This window comes from Glycine max, chromosome 20, assembly GCF_000004515.6.
Source record: "Glycine max cultivar Williams 82 chromosome 20, Glycine_max_v4.0, whole genome shotgun sequence".
NCBI lineage: Eukaryota > Viridiplantae > Streptophyta > Magnoliopsida > Fabales > Fabaceae > Glycine > Glycine max.
The window spans coordinates 884,999-902,328 of NC_038256.2; the positions used below are offsets into that span (position 1 = coordinate 884,999).

The 17,330-nt window shown below is 31.7% G+C and overlaps 2 protein-coding genes across 2 annotated transcripts; both read right to left on the reverse strand.

The window, feature by feature from the left end:
* Positions 1–6,291: 6,291 nt before the first annotated feature.
* Positions 6,292–10,912, reverse strand: LOC102669023 (putative clathrin assembly protein At1g25240). Its single transcript, XM_041013112.1, has 6 exons — positions 10,764–10,912; positions 10,337–10,556; positions 9,899–10,182; positions 9,256–9,588; positions 8,832–9,004; positions 6,292–8,112 (listed from the first exon to the last, which is right to left on the reverse strand). Exon 6 carries the CDS (start codon positions 7,807–7,809, stop codon positions 6,655–6,657), a length of 1,155 nt encoding a protein of 384 aa, XP_040869046.1. The 5' UTR covers positions 7,810–8,112; positions 8,832–9,004; positions 9,256–9,588; positions 9,899–10,182; positions 10,337–10,556; positions 10,764–10,912; the 3' UTR covers positions 6,292–6,654.
* Positions 10,913–11,522: 610 nt separating this feature from the next.
* On the reverse strand, positions 11,523–15,039 carry LOC100819668 (pentatricopeptide repeat-containing protein At5g13770, chloroplastic). Its single transcript, XM_003555687.5, has 2 exons — positions 13,049–15,039; positions 11,523–11,836 (listed from the first exon to the last, which is right to left on the reverse strand). Exon 1 carries the CDS (start codon positions 14,932–14,934, stop codon positions 13,105–13,107), a length of 1,830 nt encoding a protein of 609 aa, XP_003555735.1. The 5' UTR covers positions 14,935–15,039; the 3' UTR covers positions 11,523–11,836; positions 13,049–13,104.
* Between the last annotated feature and the right edge of the window lie 2,291 nt (positions 15,040–17,330).

Below are 17,330 nucleotides of genomic sequence, written 5' to 3' on the forward strand. Positions count from 1 at the left end.
TTATTTGGAAATAAATAAAAGAAGAAGAGAATTCAAAACCATTTTCTTTTCTTATTCCGGCTAAAGTAAATTTTGATGTGGCGTGAACAAATATGGCCATTACTTCAGCATTTGGCTGGATTTAAATTGTTTGGCCAAGAAAAATAGTATTCCAGAAGGAAACTGATGGAGCAATAATTATTTTATTCAAAGGGTATAATCAATTTGGCCTGCGTAAATGATATAATATGCATGACTTTGCTTCGTTTAATTTAGGAAAGAGAGTGACAGTGGATCTAGAAGAGGAGAAAATTTGAAGAGAAAGAAACGGAAAGAGTAAACACTTCTTATTTTTCCTTGTTTGATTAAGAAAAAGGAAATAATTTTTTTTTAGAGGAGGAAATAAAATTAAAAGTTGGTAAAAATAGTTTTGTATCTTTTATTAAAAATCAAACTTCTATTATAGTTTTTTTAAGAGTATTAAAAATAAACTATAAAGCTAATAAAAATTAACGGCAAAAGAATCAGTAATTAAAATGTTTGAATTTTTCGAAAATCCATCCAAATCTGTTCATCGAAGTAAACATACAATCCAATCAAATTAAGCATAGTTTCTATACAGAAGGAAAAAAATTAAGCATAGTTTCTGATAATGTACGTACGTGGTCGTTCAAATTTAAAGAAAATTACCGTTGAAATTAAAGAGAAATAGCATCTTCTCTTCCCAAAAAAAGAGAAAACGTAAAGATGCAAGTGACAGGCAAAGTGCTTCAGAATGGTTTTACGGTATAATAAGGTCATTCAATTCAAGTTTTAATTAGAAAATTGCCGTTGAAAGTAAAGAGCACCGTGCTGAAGAAGCTAGGAAGAAAATGAAGATGCAAGAAAAAGACAAAGGAAGTGCTTTTGCTTGTTTCTTTGATTTGATGATATTATAACGAGTTCCGGGGTTAGGTTATACTGTTTTTTGTATCCCAGTTTTGATCCTGCTTTTGTTGGTTAAATTTGACTAGGAATAGTGCTGTCTTTTCTTGGTAGGTCTTTAATGGTCACATGCATGTTCAGATTAAACATAAGTTTGGTTAAGAAAAATATTGATCAACCTCCTTGAAAGCAATGAATATGAAATTGACTAAAAGACATATTCATATATCTACACAGGGTAACTGGCCTGTTAATTATTTGAAAAGTACTTTACCTTCTGTATTATAGAATTTCTTATTGTACTTTTACCGTCTTAATTCTTCATTCTATAACCTCATATTGTCACTTTAATATAGTTTTTATTTATTTATTGATGATTAATATAGTAAAAATACTGTTTATTTTCTTATTGTTTAGTTTGAAATTATCATTTAAAAATATATTTATATTTTGTATAATTATTTCTTTTCTTACAAAATTATATTTAACCTTTTAGCCTTTTTTTCCAACGAATTGTTGAATATTTTATTGATATTTTTAAAGGTTAACATTTTTATTTAATTAAATTTAGAAATTCCTTTTGGTAATTAATTTACTGTTAACTAAAAACAGATATTTTGTTACCAAAAATTACAAATTTAATATTTTCTGTTTGACCCATACAAATAATAAAATATAATTTGAAGGACTAAACACATTATATCTCTAGTTTGAAGGAATAAAAATATACATAAGTCTTAATAAATTTTTTTATGATAATAGTAAAAGTGATGACAAGTCGAATTTTGTTTATAACTAAAAAATTTAAAGACTATGTTATAAATATTCATTTCAAAATAATCAATGATCATGAATTATTTTATTAATTTTATAATAATTATTAATACTCTTATATACTTTAACTTTAGCAATTGTGTTATAGTTTACTGTTTCATTATAAATATGCTTTCATTTTGTTTCATCATTAGATTTTTTTTGCAATAATAATTTTGAATTAAATTTTAAAAATGCAATTTAACGCATTCTACGTTGTTAACTATTTTTTTTATTAATTGTAAAAAAAATTATATTTAATTTTACTGTGCAAACGCACAAGTGATATACTATTATAATATAAAATAACTAGATCAATCTTTGTTATTTGTTATTTGTTGAAGAGTGCGCATGAAGCATTCACACATTTATTCTAAATATTGTGCGTGGCAATGCTCATTTCATTTAATAATTAAACTTCATTATGACGGAATTTTGTATAAGTATTTTCATCCTAATTATGGTCTTTTGGAAGCCATTGATTTACTTGAAATAGTACTATTTGAATTTGAAGTTGTATCATTAATCGCAGTCAAACCACCAGAAAACAAAACATAATTAAACGGCCCTTATATTCATCATCTTGTGGATAGCTAGCTGGCTACACAATACACATTCTCTCCAAACAGATTTATAACAACTTGACCATTTGCACTTCCATGATAATTCACCAACCCGCAGGATTCTAGGTTGTTGGAAAATCTCGAAGATGATGTCTGTTTATATCTGTTCTATCTATAGACATAAAAGTACTTTCATTGTTTAACCTTGTCTCCCATGATTACAGGCTAGGATTCGGTTCAACCAATAACGTACTTTAGTGTACTGTACAAACTCTAATTATTAATCATGTCCACCTTATATAAAATTGATTTGGCACTACTTGAAAATTCGGTGAATGCTTTTTTCTTTTTCGTTTTTTAGCATTCTTACTTCCCCTTTGATTTTCTCTCTCTAATGATTTATTTTTAAAAATTTACTTAAATGTTCCTATCGATCTCTATTTCTTCCCCTTTGATCTTCATCCCAAAAGAAGCTTCCATGATATCAATGGGAAAAATAAAACTCACAGACTAACGCATAGCACAGCTGAAAGAGAACAAGAGAGAAAAAATTTGCTCCACACACGCGCACAGAATAGAGAAAGGGGCATGCATCATAACATTTAAGAGTTTTGTTTGGGTGAAATAGACATGAACAAGATGGTACAGGTCACAACAGGTTTAACCTGAACCTTAGGAGTTTCTAAGACCTGGTGTGGATGTTTCATTGACTCATAATGATCATATGAGTTAAAACTTAATTGCAAAGTTAGGTAACTCTAACTAGTCATTAGGTGGATATCAGCATCGATGTGGATGATGCTTCTTATGGATATACATATGCTCCTAGACTATTTTATGATAGTCTAGTTGATACCACATGATATACAAAGTAGAGTCAAGAGGTTGTATCAAATTTTTTTTTGGATAGATTATTACTGTTGTATGGATTGCACTTTCAACTATTGCATGGATATTGTACTACTATTAATTTTTTAAGTGTTTTTTATTATTTTTTTAAGAGTTTTATTTTTAGAGGTTTTTATGTATATGAACTATAATTACTTTTGTTTATTTGAAAAACAAATCTATTTTTTTAAATTGTGAAAATATGTTTATTTAGCTTGATCTTTCCTTTTAAAAAGAAAAGACGCATCAAGAAAAAGTTAGTCAAGTATTACCTAAAATGGTATACTAATCAGCCTGATTACCAAAGATGAAATTAAATTAAAAGGCCTAAAAAGAAAAACGAAAGAGAATTTAAATAACTATTTCTCGTTTACTTTGTGGTTCTACACTTCTACTTCATTGGAGTCGTTACACCACTTACCTCACAATTTTGGAGTACTCAAGAGACATTAATGACTTCAATGTCCTTACAAAAATCAAAGTACATAGAGATTTTACCACCTTGCAATTCAGCTTTTTTCACAACATCAAGACTATCTCCTTCCTTTTTCCCACCTGTATTAATTATCCATGACACCACTCAATGAACCCTCATGGAAAATTTGCCATACACTTCCTAAACTTCGTCCATAACACAATCCATAGCCTGAAGAACAAGCACCACGTTCATGTTAGGCTTCCTAGGCTTGATTTGTAAACGCAAATCAATCAAACCAAGCCTTTGCAACTCTTCCATAATTTCTTTTTGTAGATTTAATATATTCAATATAAACTTTTGATTTAACGGTTTGCATAGATATAATTTGATGTATAAAAGTTATTGAACGAAACAATTCTATTAAAAGTTACTATTAAAATAACTTAATTTCACTAAAATGTAATAGCACATTTTAAGTTTTCAAGCAAAGGATATATCAAACACCGGTGACAGTGACAAAGACAAACACCAGAAGGAATATAAACTGCAAGAGCATAACCTAAATTCACTCAGGAAAGAAAAATTAGCTACTCCATGGAAAACAAGACAACCAAAATGAGTACACAAAAAACAAATTTTCCAACAGACATCAGCCAAACGTTGTCCACACCTAAGACAGATATTATTTCCGCAAACAGAACCCCAACAAACCCCGTTCTGAGTCCCATTTGAAAATCTTTCTTTGCCGGAGCGGGACGTGGGCCTTGCCGATTTCCTCTTCCGCTCCGGCAATGGCTCGTTCACATTCAGCAAAGAACAACTTCCAAAGTGAACTTCACAGGAAAATTCCATGTGGGCTTGGAGCCACCATTTCTGTCCACGAAAGTCCTGATCTTTTGTTTGCCAGAGAGTGAGACGATGGCGTATACAGCCATCTTCTTGGAGTTGGCATCTCTGAGTTCCTTTGCGGATGTCATGTTCAGTTCTAGCGTTCTGTAATCCATGATCAGTGTTATATGCTAACCTAATGCTAGCTAGCTAACAGTGCAAAAGAAGTGATATGGTGTATATTTAGGCTGTGTTTTGGTATCTAAGCCTAGAGGTTATTAATACTATCATCTAAATTTGGGCTTCAGCCCTATTTGAAATATAAGTTTTCGTTGCATAATAGGTAATATTTCATGATGAGAAAAGAGGATTTATATTAGAAAGGTTTTCTTTTTTGACTTTTTGGTGAAGGATTCTTTTTATTGTATATTGAGTTTATTTTATATGTTAAACATGTATTCTTTCATTTAGGGATCGTCTAATTGATCTTAAGTAAAAACAATCTTAAGGTCAATTAGACAAATATCCACCTCAAGGGTGTTTATCTCTTCTTTGGAGTGATCTTGTAAGGATCTTTTGGCATGACTGCTTGTTGGTTTAGGGGTTTTATCCCCTCCCCTCATAAAAAAATCTAATAAAATTTAGATAATCATCTTATTTTAAATTCAATCATTAATGTTATCACTGTCATGTTTAATTAATGCTTTATTTTTAATTTCTCTTTCATATCATTTATTTATGTGTACGATTAAAATTTTATAATTTTTAATTAAAAGTTAATAATTAAAATTATAGTAAAATACATAAATATATGTGTAATATAATTATAAAATATTAAAATCTTAATAATTATTTTTTAATCATTATATTCTTTAGTTACCTTAGGAAATATATATATGATTGTAATTTTAATTTCTATATTTTTTTATCTATAACTTTTAATTAAAATTTACACTCTTTATCTAAAAAATTTAATTAAGAATTACAATAAAAATGTTGGGAAAGTATTTAAAGTATTACACTTAGAATTTATAAAATTAAAGATGATGTATTTAATGTGGTAGTCATAACGGTAATTGTAGATAAAAAGTCCAAGATTATATTTTCATTTTGTTAATATTTTTTATGAAAAATTTAAATTAATTGTAGATAACATTCCTATTTTTTAACTAATCAAATTATTGGTGATATAAATTGTAATTTTTTAAATTAAAATCAAATTAATTAAGATTCAATTTACCCCTTTTTAAAGTTCTATTTTTCCTTTTTTAATAGTAATAATAACAATTAAAATGAATTAATAATTAATGAAGATAGAAGTTATCAGTTGTAAAAATAATTGAATTAATTATTATAATTTTCCTTTATTAATATTAATCAAATTAATTATGATGTTTATTTGTAAAATTAGCCGAAACGTATATATAAACTTGAAAAACATTAAGTGTACATATATAAATTTAAATTAGCAAAAAACACATAAACTTGAAAAACATTAATTGTACATAATATAAAAATTTAAACAACTTTCATAATGAATACATACATACATATACATATATATATATATATATATATATATATATATATATATATTTGGTAAAAGAATAATATATACATATACCACACAATTTTAATACAATTTAAATTAAAATATATCTTCAGTTTTTAAATAAATTTAAAGTTTTAAAAAATATTAATCATATTCAAATTGAAACAACATTTCATAAAAAAAATTCCACGCAACAATCAGTGACATGGCCATCGTTAGCCGTGTTAGTGATTTTGTTAACGTCGTTAGTGATTATTAGAAATTAAAAACATTTTTTTAGATTCACATAAATTAATTGATTTTTAAAAATGCATGGACTAATTTTTTATTTATTTAAGGGACATAATGTTTAACCCATATTTTAGGAACTTAAAATATAATTAAGCCTTTTTTTGTAATATTATTCGTTTTAATCCTTTTTTACACATTAGTGACTATATTTATAAAGTTAATTACATTCTAACGAAAATATTTCAAATTTAGAAAATAAATGTCCGGTTTACATATAATAATTTCGAAATTGAAGTTATATTTGTGCTTGATATTTTTGCTAGCTAACATGAGAAAGGCAAAGAAACTTTATCCTTTTTTTTCTTTTTCTTTTTCTTTTTCTTTTTCAAAAATTACATGAATATTACAATAAGCCTCATGAAAAACTGAAAATTAAGCCTTATACTTATCTCAACATGCTACAAAACAATTAAATCTGGAAGAACATGATTATTGCAAACGGGGATATAAGGTACGATGCTCAAAGAATCAACAAAAGGGTTAGCACTTGTGGCTATAGGCAGGCTTGTATCCATAACATCATCAAACACCTCCCAATGGTCAGTGATCACCGTCTTGAAATCTAATTGCTTCTGCTCCAAAATGGTGGTAATGGCTCTACAATTATTGCCCTCATACACCACAATAGCATTATTATTATCACCCTCCAAATTTTCCTTCTTGGAGACACCACCATCTCTTACAATTTTGAGTAGTTCATGAATGTCTTTCTCATCAATCCTCACAATTTCGGGACACTCGGAGACATTAATGACCCCAATGTCCCTACAAAAATCAAAGTACATAGAGATCTTACCACCTTGCAATTCAGCTTTTCTCACAACATCAAGACCAACTCTTGCTTCCTCTTTCCCACCTATATCAATTATCATCGACACCACTCGATGAACCCTCACGGAAAACTTATCATACACTTCCAAAACCTCGTCCATAATACAATCCATGGCCTCAAGAACAAGCACCACGTTCATGTTAGGGTTCCTAGGTTTGATTTGTAGAAGCAAATCAATCAAACCAAGCAACTTCTCCAAGCCTTGCAACTCTTCCATCACGGTCTCTTCCTTCTCCTTGCTCCCACGCTTGGTCCCTTTCATTGCCTCCAACCGCACAAATGCGGATTTTTGGTCCAAATACGCAAAATAAGAACGAACAAATGCATTGAAAACCCACGCCTTATTAGGGTTTACGTGTCCGTCGCTGAAATGTGACAAATCAAATGGTAACCTTCCCATTTTTTGCACCGCGGGTAGGTCAAAACAAAACAACGCATGAGTGAGCATTAGCCCTTTGAGTGCCACCACCCATGAACGAGTCTTCTCCATTCTCATGGAGACAATGTAGAGAAGAGGTTTAAGGTACAAAGGTGAGATACGTAGCCATTTGAAAACCCTTTGAACGTTCTTGTAATCCATGCATTGTTCATCGTGGCTTGTGGCCTTGATGATCACGGTTTCGAGATCAGGATTCCTACATGGACCACTCGGTGAGAGCTTCGCAATCCAAATGCTATACGTATCTTTCAATGCACCCGAGGCCTTAATCCATAGCCTCATTGTTTTGTTGTTGTGATCGATGGTGCAATGGTTGCAAGAACAAGAAGGTTGTGTGAGGAAATTATGTTTTCCTTGTTTTTTAACCTTCTTTGGAATGTGTGAAGATTAGTGATAGTTTTTGGAACTATGTTGGATCTTGATGACACAACCGATTTGTCCAACCGTCATGTGCTGTACTCCTTGTTTATATTGTTTGTCTCGCCATGTATTTTGGGGATTGATCTGGTGGAATTCGTCAAGGGTTGTTATGCCGCGAGCTACAATGATGGATCATCCTTAAAACGCACTTTAATTTCGAAGCTTCTTTAAACGATGTATGCAACATTGTTAACAGTTAATTAATGTTGTTGCTATCGTCATGGTGTCAAAAATAGAATGATGAATCATGCATGTTGAACTTGTGACAAACTGTTACATTCTAGAACTAGGAACGTTGGGGTTTTCACTTGACACGTTTTACCCCTTAAAAGGATTGAAGTGTTGGTTTCAGACAAAATAATAGTTTTAGTTATGATATAAATATTTGTAATGTGTCATACAGCATATGAGCGCATTATTTTCCTAACTTATGATCTTCCAGAAATTATATACTTTTATTTAATTAAAAATTTTATTGTTAAATTTTGATATAAAAATAACTAAACTTTTTTTTTCATTTTTATTAAATATTTAAAATTAAAAATAAAGTAATATTTTTATAATCAAAAGAGTATAATTTATATATACTATTTTAGTGTAAAACTTTATTTCACAAAAATACAATAGGAATTCATCCTATATTGTTGCATCACGGTCTATTTGCTTCAAATCTTAGTCTCCTAGGATTATTATGCTTTCAGTTTTAATTTCAAATATGGAAATAAATTAGATACATATAAGAAACCCGATGAATAAGTAATGCAATATATTTGTGATGCAAGCAAAGAAGGTAAATATTCTCATTTCAGTGAGAGGGTTCTGAAGTGTCCATGGTTTACCATCAAAATGCCTTTACCAATTTCATGTTTAAAATTTTCACATACCTTGAGATCTTTGATGCATTCATTTCTGTTATAGGAGAATATACTTGACAGAGAGAATGTGTCAACACATTCTTTTCCCTGAAAACCTTTGGCTGCTTCTTCCAGTGCGAAAATGTCATTCCTTTTGAAAGTAGCGTAATTTCTTCCACATAAACAATTCTGCGGTGCAATGTCTGCATGGCATAATAAGCAGAACCAGTAAGTCCTACGTCATCTTGTTGCTAGCAAAATGAAAATTAACAAGTCTCAAATCATCATGAAGTCTACATCCACATGGTAACTGAAAGCAAGTTCATCTATCAATAACTGAAGCATTTAAAATAACAATTCTCAAAATGAATATATTAATGATGTCTTAGCATGGAAAAGATAAATTGGATGAGAAAAGCAGTACTTGCACAGCAAGTAAGCTACATAGCAATACCTGTGGCACAGGCAGTATAGCAGGGAACCTGATGTATTTGAAGAACTTGACAAGTTTGTTGAACTCTTTAGTCACGAAGGGATGTCTTATAAAATTGCATAAGATGGAAGACAGGCAGCATAATAGCTCGATAAGATGCTGTGTCTTCAGGCTTGTTCTTGGAACTTCTGATTCTTGAGGACCTGTAAACCAACATCGCCTCTTTACAAAGAATTTACTCATATGGAATTAAAGGCATCATTCTGAGATGTGCATAATAACGCCTGCTAGCTGCAGCCCCGAGTGGAAACCAATCTCCATTAGCAAAGTTTACTGATTCTCCACAGTTAAAACCTAGGATCAACAAAAACAATCAAATAATTGATAGAATTTGGTTACATTGTATTGACAGTATAAAAGATTTTTACACCGCCATCCTATTATAAGTTGTCATGTACAGTAAGTTTTTTTACTTTTATTATAGTTACTTTAAAATTTATACAAAATGATTTTTTATGTGTTAACAATATAAAAATCCTTACCCTGACCTTGCCTGAAAATTAAACTCTAATCCATGTCTAAAACTAGACCTTGTATCATTGTATGTCACTTTACATGTGTAGTCAAACTCACACTGACACCTGCAAAGAGAATGATGGATTACCATGACTAAATCTAGCATGATATGCTATGGGAAAGGTGATGATAAACTTGGCTTCTTTACAGACTTGTAAACTTCCACATCATGCTGTAGCAGGACATTTGGTTGGAAATTGTTTGTTTTTTGTGCAAGAAACATGAAAGCTTCATCATCTCCATGTTTTGTTAAGATCTAATTGCAATACACATGCTGTAAGACAGTCTTTTCAAATTGTGATGCTGCATAGCTAGGCACGCCATACCAAGTTTTATTTTGCACCTGAGTAATGATAATTTATGCTGCCATTGCTGTGAAGGAAATATATATATATATATATATATATATATATATATATATATATATATATATATATATATATATATAGATATATCTGGGTTAAGTTAAAGTTAAACAATGGTCAAAGGAAAAGGAAGTGGAAAAGCAGACTGTTCTTATATATACCTGTACAAATAATGATCTTCTACATGCCAAGCAAAACATACTGAACAGCATCCCAGCCTAAAGCGTGGGATCAGTTATTCCCTAAAATTTTGCGTTGGAATTAGAAAGAAGAAATTGTAACTTTTGAATTCATCTCAGGTTTCAAAATTTGCTTCTCACTAGAATTTCCCTGTCAAGTGTCAACTAAACGTAACGGGGACTGCAGCAACAGTTAGAAATTCTGAAATCAAATGCAAAATATCAATAAAATAATGAATACTTGCATAAAGAATGTTACTGCAAATAACAGTCTATATATTAACTTCAAATAGAAGACTAATTTTTTAGAAGAATGTATGACAACCAAAAATCAGTTGAAGGAGTGCTGATGTTAAAAGAGAACACTAAAAAGAAATGGAGAAAGCATAAAGTTAAATTGAAAAACAACCTTCAAAGCTTGTTCCAAGCCTGTCAGCAGGATCAAGTGAAAAGGCGCCACCTTCAACATTGACTCCATACTCAACTTTTCCCTTCTCTCCAAGAGCCATCTCATCTCATGCCAGAACTCTTTTTCCACATATGAAGAAGGAAGGCCTCTTACTGTGAAATCGACTGAAAAAAACCTTGTTTGCAAGAGCCTCAAATTCATGATATTTGTGAACAAATATATAATTAGATTGTTTTTTTATTCTTGAAACCATCAATCACTGTTAAATGTTTCTACAATTGACAGGGTGTAAATGACCAACGGTGGCACCTTAGTTGTGTAATTAAGTTAATCATGCAGTGGAGAAGACTTTCATAACCTACTTCGACAATTTCTATACCTCAAAAAGAATTCTGTCTCAAACTATCAGTTGGAGATATCTTTGATTAAAAAAAAATAATCATCCAGTATATTTGTAGACCAAATTTATTTCAGCCCAAACGCTTTGTATAGAAGAGGCAGGTTTCAGTACTTTATTATTAGAAAAAAAAGGATAAATGATCAAATTAGTCCCCAAAAGTGTATATAATTTTTAGTTGTTAGTCCCCGAAATAAAATAAATTCAAAACGTTCTTAAAAGTAGCTTCCATCATTCACATTTGTTCTGTGGATGATAGTTAAGTAACTTTGCTGAAGTAGACGGACCAATGTCAACTGTAATGCTTAGTTATAAGAACGAAATTGTATTTTAATGATAACATACAATGACTAAAATTGCAGTTTAAGGGTAACGTGTAGAGACCTATCTGAAACTAATAAATTAGCAAAGCATATTAAGAAGTTATCAAAGGCCTTTGTAGGAAAGGTGAACTACATTGAAGACGTGTTCTCTATCCAAGAAAAATTCCACAAGGAGGGATATTTTTCTATTAAGACATCTGGTTTTGTTGCAGGCTGAGGCTGAGGATGATCAGGAGATTTTGTTATCCATTGTATCAAATAGCATGGATAGAGCGTTACGGAGTATTAGTCCATGCGTGGAAAGAAGCTCTATTGGAGACTAGTTCTCACTTCTGGAGCGTTCATCATCAATTCTGATAATGATACCAAGGAAAGGAGAATGTTAGATGTTGCCAAAATTTTAATTAAAACATCTCTTCAAGATTCTACTAAGAAAAATTTCAGAGTCCAGATTAGTGGAAGAGTATTTAGTAGAGTTTAATAGCTATGAACTTATTTAGTGTGAAGATTTCTACACTATCAACCAATCGGAGACAATTGTCGGTATGACTTTTAAGATTATTATCGTAAAACTCAACAAACTTATTTAGTGCATGATCTATTTTTTCTTTAGTATATCTGTCTAGTGGAAGAAGCATAGAGTGTTTGGATAGCTACCACAATTGATTCTAGCCCCCAAAATAATAGTGGAAAATCGAAAAGGTGAAAGCTACTATTAGTTACTTTGGCTTTCAACGTGAAATTTGAATTAATTCTGGAAAAATTGAATCTAATCCAAACCCATTATACTTCGTTCACAAGACTACAGTGTTTTTTACCTTCTGGGAAAGGCCTGCAGTGCAAGTGCAACAAGGTCTGAGACCCTATTACTATTCTGATTCTGTTTCAATTTCCTTCTTTTATTTCCTGTTTTCTTTCATCAAAAACAAAGTATCATTGTTAATTTCTTAGGGGCTAGTCCCCATTATCCATCACTACTATAATATACCTCAGTTCTTAACATTGTTTAGCTACATTTCTCTTTTCTAAATGTTATTTTGTTGTGTCATTGTATATTCATGGGTTTTGAACTACGCTTAATATCCTGCAAGTCTGCATTCTGCAACGTTATAAATTGGGCCACAAAATTACTATTATGACGGTCACTAGAATCCTATATTCCCACAAGTTTAGTTTATGTCAAAATTTATAAGAAATTACTGCTATGAAGTCCAACAGAAAACAGAACCCCTGCATTGATGGATGCTATGCTAGTATGCTACACTGAATATGAAATTCTTTGACTAAATGTTATGTACATGTTTGTTTCAGAAAGACTTTACACTCTACGCAGTTCCATCTTGTGCTGCTACTAATGGCCTTTTACTTTGATTATGGAAGTCATAATTAAAAAGACGTTTCTTGAGTACAATCTGATTTTGGAAGCATACAATAGAAAGGGTATAAAGCTAAAAATTGTACAAGCAAGAGCCTTTCATCACCAAAACCTATACATGATATATATCTATGATAGATCTTTTTGTACACCTCAAAGTGCCTGAAGAAGCAAGCATCAAATTACTCACCGGTTTCGAATATTTCAGCTTCAGATTTGGCCACTGTTTGCAAAATTGAAAGAACACTATGTCACAAGGAAGCTCTCTTTCATCCACCTTGCCTGAATTTGCAACCCGGCATCTTTAAAAGCATTCCAAGCAGATTGGTACAACCTCTGATCTAGTCTTGTTCCTTCTGCTTTCATGTCTTGTAAAAGTTTCACCAATTCATCAACCAGACCAACTTTAGAGAACACACCAACCATTATACCTGCCATGGCCCTATCAATAAGCCCTCCATTCATCCTATACTCATTGAAAAACTTCACACAGGTTTCAAACTCACCTGCTTTACTATAAGCACCAATGATGCTAGTATAACTCACCTTATCCGGTGCTACCCTTCTTCTCTTCATTTCTTTCCACAGCTTCTCAAGCTGCTTCAAATTCTTGTCCCTCCCATGCATGTCTATCAAGGAGTTATAGATCCACACATTTGGTTTGCACCCTCTTTCTTTCATCTTGGCCACCAACTTCATCGCGCTTCTCACCCTCCCCGTTCTTCCATACATCACAATCATGGTAGAGTAAGCATAAACACATTTATCAAACCCCTTTTGCTCCATCTCTAAAAACACCTCTTCTGCTTTGCTATATTGCCCGAGACGCCAATATGCATTTATAACCGAAGCATAGGTGACTTGACCCGATTCATAGCCCTTGGAAATCAGCTCCTCAAAAACCTTAACCGCAGCCAAAAACCCTCTTTTCTTGCTGAAGCCATTGACAACAGTACATAGTATACAATCAGAAACCTTGACATCTGCATCCTCCATTTCCTTGACAACTTCCAAAGTCTTCTCCAACAAACCTTCTTCAATATACATATGCACAAGCTTCAAATAGACCTCAGGATCCTTTATCGTCATTTTTCCTTTAGCTTCTCTTAGAAGTTCCTCAGCCACGACAACCTCACGCAAACTCGCAAACGAGTATATCAATTTAGAGTAAATTGAGTATTCAGAAATTCCTTTCTTAGCCATCTCTGTAAAGAAATCAAGCGCTTCGAAAGCTCTTCCATGCCTCGCTAATGACTCACATAGAATCACATATATCTGAGCCAAATAACTTGAACCTCTTAACTTCCTACTCTCAAATTCACGAAACAACTGAACCACCTTCTCACACTCATTGAGCTTAGAGTAAGCTTCCATAATGTGTAAATAACCTCTCGAATCGAGAACAACATTACTCGATTTCATTCTTTCAAACACCAAAACAGTGTTCCTAAACATATGCAGCTTGTTGTAACTTCTCATGGCAGAACTAAAAGCCAAGAAAGCAACCTTACTATCATCTTTAAAAACATAAAGCAGAGACTCAGCAACCCTGAATTTCCTATGCTCAATGCAAAACTTAACCAACCTAGAGCAAGTAGCCCTATCAGGCAACACATGGTAAACCTTAAAGTCTTCTGAAACAGACAAAATGGAACCCCAACTCTTCAAACTCACCAAGTACCTGATCACGTGCTTCAGTGTTGGCTTCTCGGGTCTAAACTCTGGTCTCTCTTTCAACCTTTGGTAGTAGTCAAAAGCAAGTTCTTTAGTCTTTGGATCCTCAAACAACCCACATAAGAACTCGTTCAAGTTCTCAGGTTCTGGCTTGGAATATTGTTTCTGAACATCAGCAGCGAAGTTAACATCTACAACATGGATGATGGTGGGGGTGTTGGAAGAAGAAGGTTCTTCTTCCAAGATGGGTGTGGGAGAAGCTGAGAAATTGGCATGGAAGAAGAAGAAACGTCGGTGGTGGTGGGAGGGTGAGACAGTGTGCAAAGAAGGGAAGTGGCACGTGGGGATGATGGGTGCATGCACGTGATGGGGTGGTGGTGTTCTGCAAAATTGAGTATTCATTCTGCAGAACTTGAAATGGCCATCACAGTAGTTGTTGTTGTTGTGGTTTTTGTTTGGAAGAGAAAAACTTTAAGATTGAGGATTGTTGTGGTTTAATTGGGTTCTCATACATAGATAGATAGATAGATGTCATGGCATTATCTGAAGTACGATATCTTAGAAACATGTGGATCTAGTTAGCCACTCAAAAAATGACGTGTGGTGTGGGACAATCACAAACATACTATTTTCAGATTCCCACCAATGACGAACGTTAATGTTTTCTAGCCATAACCCATATTCCATTTTATCTGTTCAAAGTCAAATGAAAATTTATTTTGTGCGACATCACTGTATTTATGAACAGTGGTGGCTTGTTTATCCATAGCCAAGTTATATTTAATAAATTCTAAACATTTAAAAAATACTAGTTAATATTTTTAAAGTACTAGTAGTGGTTGGGGGAGAAAATTAATTTATTGTTTAAAATTTGCAAAAGATATTGTTTTTTAAAATTTTATCATTGTTTGATTAATGTTTTTTTAACTAAAATAAAACAATGTTGATGTTGAAAAAGAATAATCTGATTAAATATAATTATATTTAGCTAACCTTAAGATACTCAACAACTTTTTTAATTCTAATTTTTATATATTGTTTCTTGTAAAAAAAAAAAAACAAACTCATTCAAATGTTTTGAAATGAAATACAGTAACCTGGAAATGTGTAGCAAGTATCCAAAGGTACCGAAATTTGACAAAGTAATTGTTAACCGAGTGGTAAATGTACCAATTTTGTGATAAGCAATAAAGTACTTAAAATTTTGAGTATCGAATCCACGAATTTTGTTTGTATTTAGATTGATGCAAACTCAATTATTAAGCAATGAAAAAAGAAATAAAATAATTGATAAAGAAAGATAGGAGATAAGATAAATATTAAGAAGAAAAGATAAATATAAGAAGAAAAAAATAGAAGATAGAAAAGATAAAATATTTAAATTAAAAGATGATAAAGATAAAAGAAAATAGAAGATAAAGAAAAATAAGATAAGAAAAGTAAAAAATAAGAATAAAAGATAAGATGAAGATAAAGAAAGATAAGATGTTGGGACCTAGTCTGCCTTAGCCTAAGATGTATTATTTTAAATTTTTCTCTATCAAATTGGTGAATTTTTCCTACCTTAATATGCTCAACCCGGGTCTCTCACGATCAAGAGCCTAATTTATATTTTCTCTCCCAAATCTCTTTACAAAGATGAAATCATAAACATGTATGCAAGAGACAACAAAGTAACTCTGTCCTTAGAAATGCAATGTTGAGATACCTTCTCCTGTAGATATTATCATTTCCCAATGAATAACCCTTAAAACTAATGCATGTAAGACATTCCTTGTATTTCTATAAAGGATGATTGTCTCTCGAGTGACTAATCCCTAAAGATGATGCAAAAATGAATGATACATGAACTTAAAATAAGAAAGAATAATAAGAAATAGGAAAGAAAACATCTGATTGTATTGATAGATATAAAACATTACAATACATCTATTGACTTTTTAGATCTGTAAGACCCTAATTAAGGGGGGTTTTAGTCTCTCATTGTCATGAGAGACTTTTACACTTTAGGAGGTTGAGATGGATGGAAGAAGATGATGGATGACTAAAGAGGGAGGGTTCCCCCTAAGGGATAGACCCAGTACGTGGGTTGTGAGACTCCATGTCTTTTTCTTCTGCTTCCTCCTCTTTATATAGGCACTAGGGTACCTTAATTTTTATGTTGACTTCGGACTTAGCACGAACTTTCACGCTAAGCGTGTCTTTGGGTTTCTTCGTGGACTTTTTTTGCGCTAAACGTGTGTTGTGCTCTGGACCTGTCTTGCACGTTAAGCGAATTTTTCAATTCTTCCAATTTTTCTTCAAGACTTTTTCTTCCAATTTTTGTATTAATTTTTTCTCTAAAGCATTTGAAATCTTCTTCTTTTAAATTTTGCTAGTAAAAAATAACAAAGATGTTAATTTCTTCATTATTTCATTAAAAATAATAATAAAATAAAGAAATTACACTTACTTATTAATTCAAATTGACTATCAAATTAACTTATATTTTACACCTATCAGTAATGAATAATTGCTCTTTGACAAACTAATGTTATTTTTCATACTATTAATTCAATCACTTTTTCATCTCGTTAAAAGAATTTAAATTTTCAACTAATTTTTTGTAGGCAATTACATTAAATAATGTTACATCACAAGCATCTTATTTTACTTTATTTCTTATTCGGCATTAGAACCATTTATGTCGTAATGGAACAAAAAAAATAGTATTATATACATAACAATTATTTGCTCTCATTGTATTCAGCTAAAAAAATTCTTGACGTTTTAATGTCGTGTATATCAATTCAAAACTA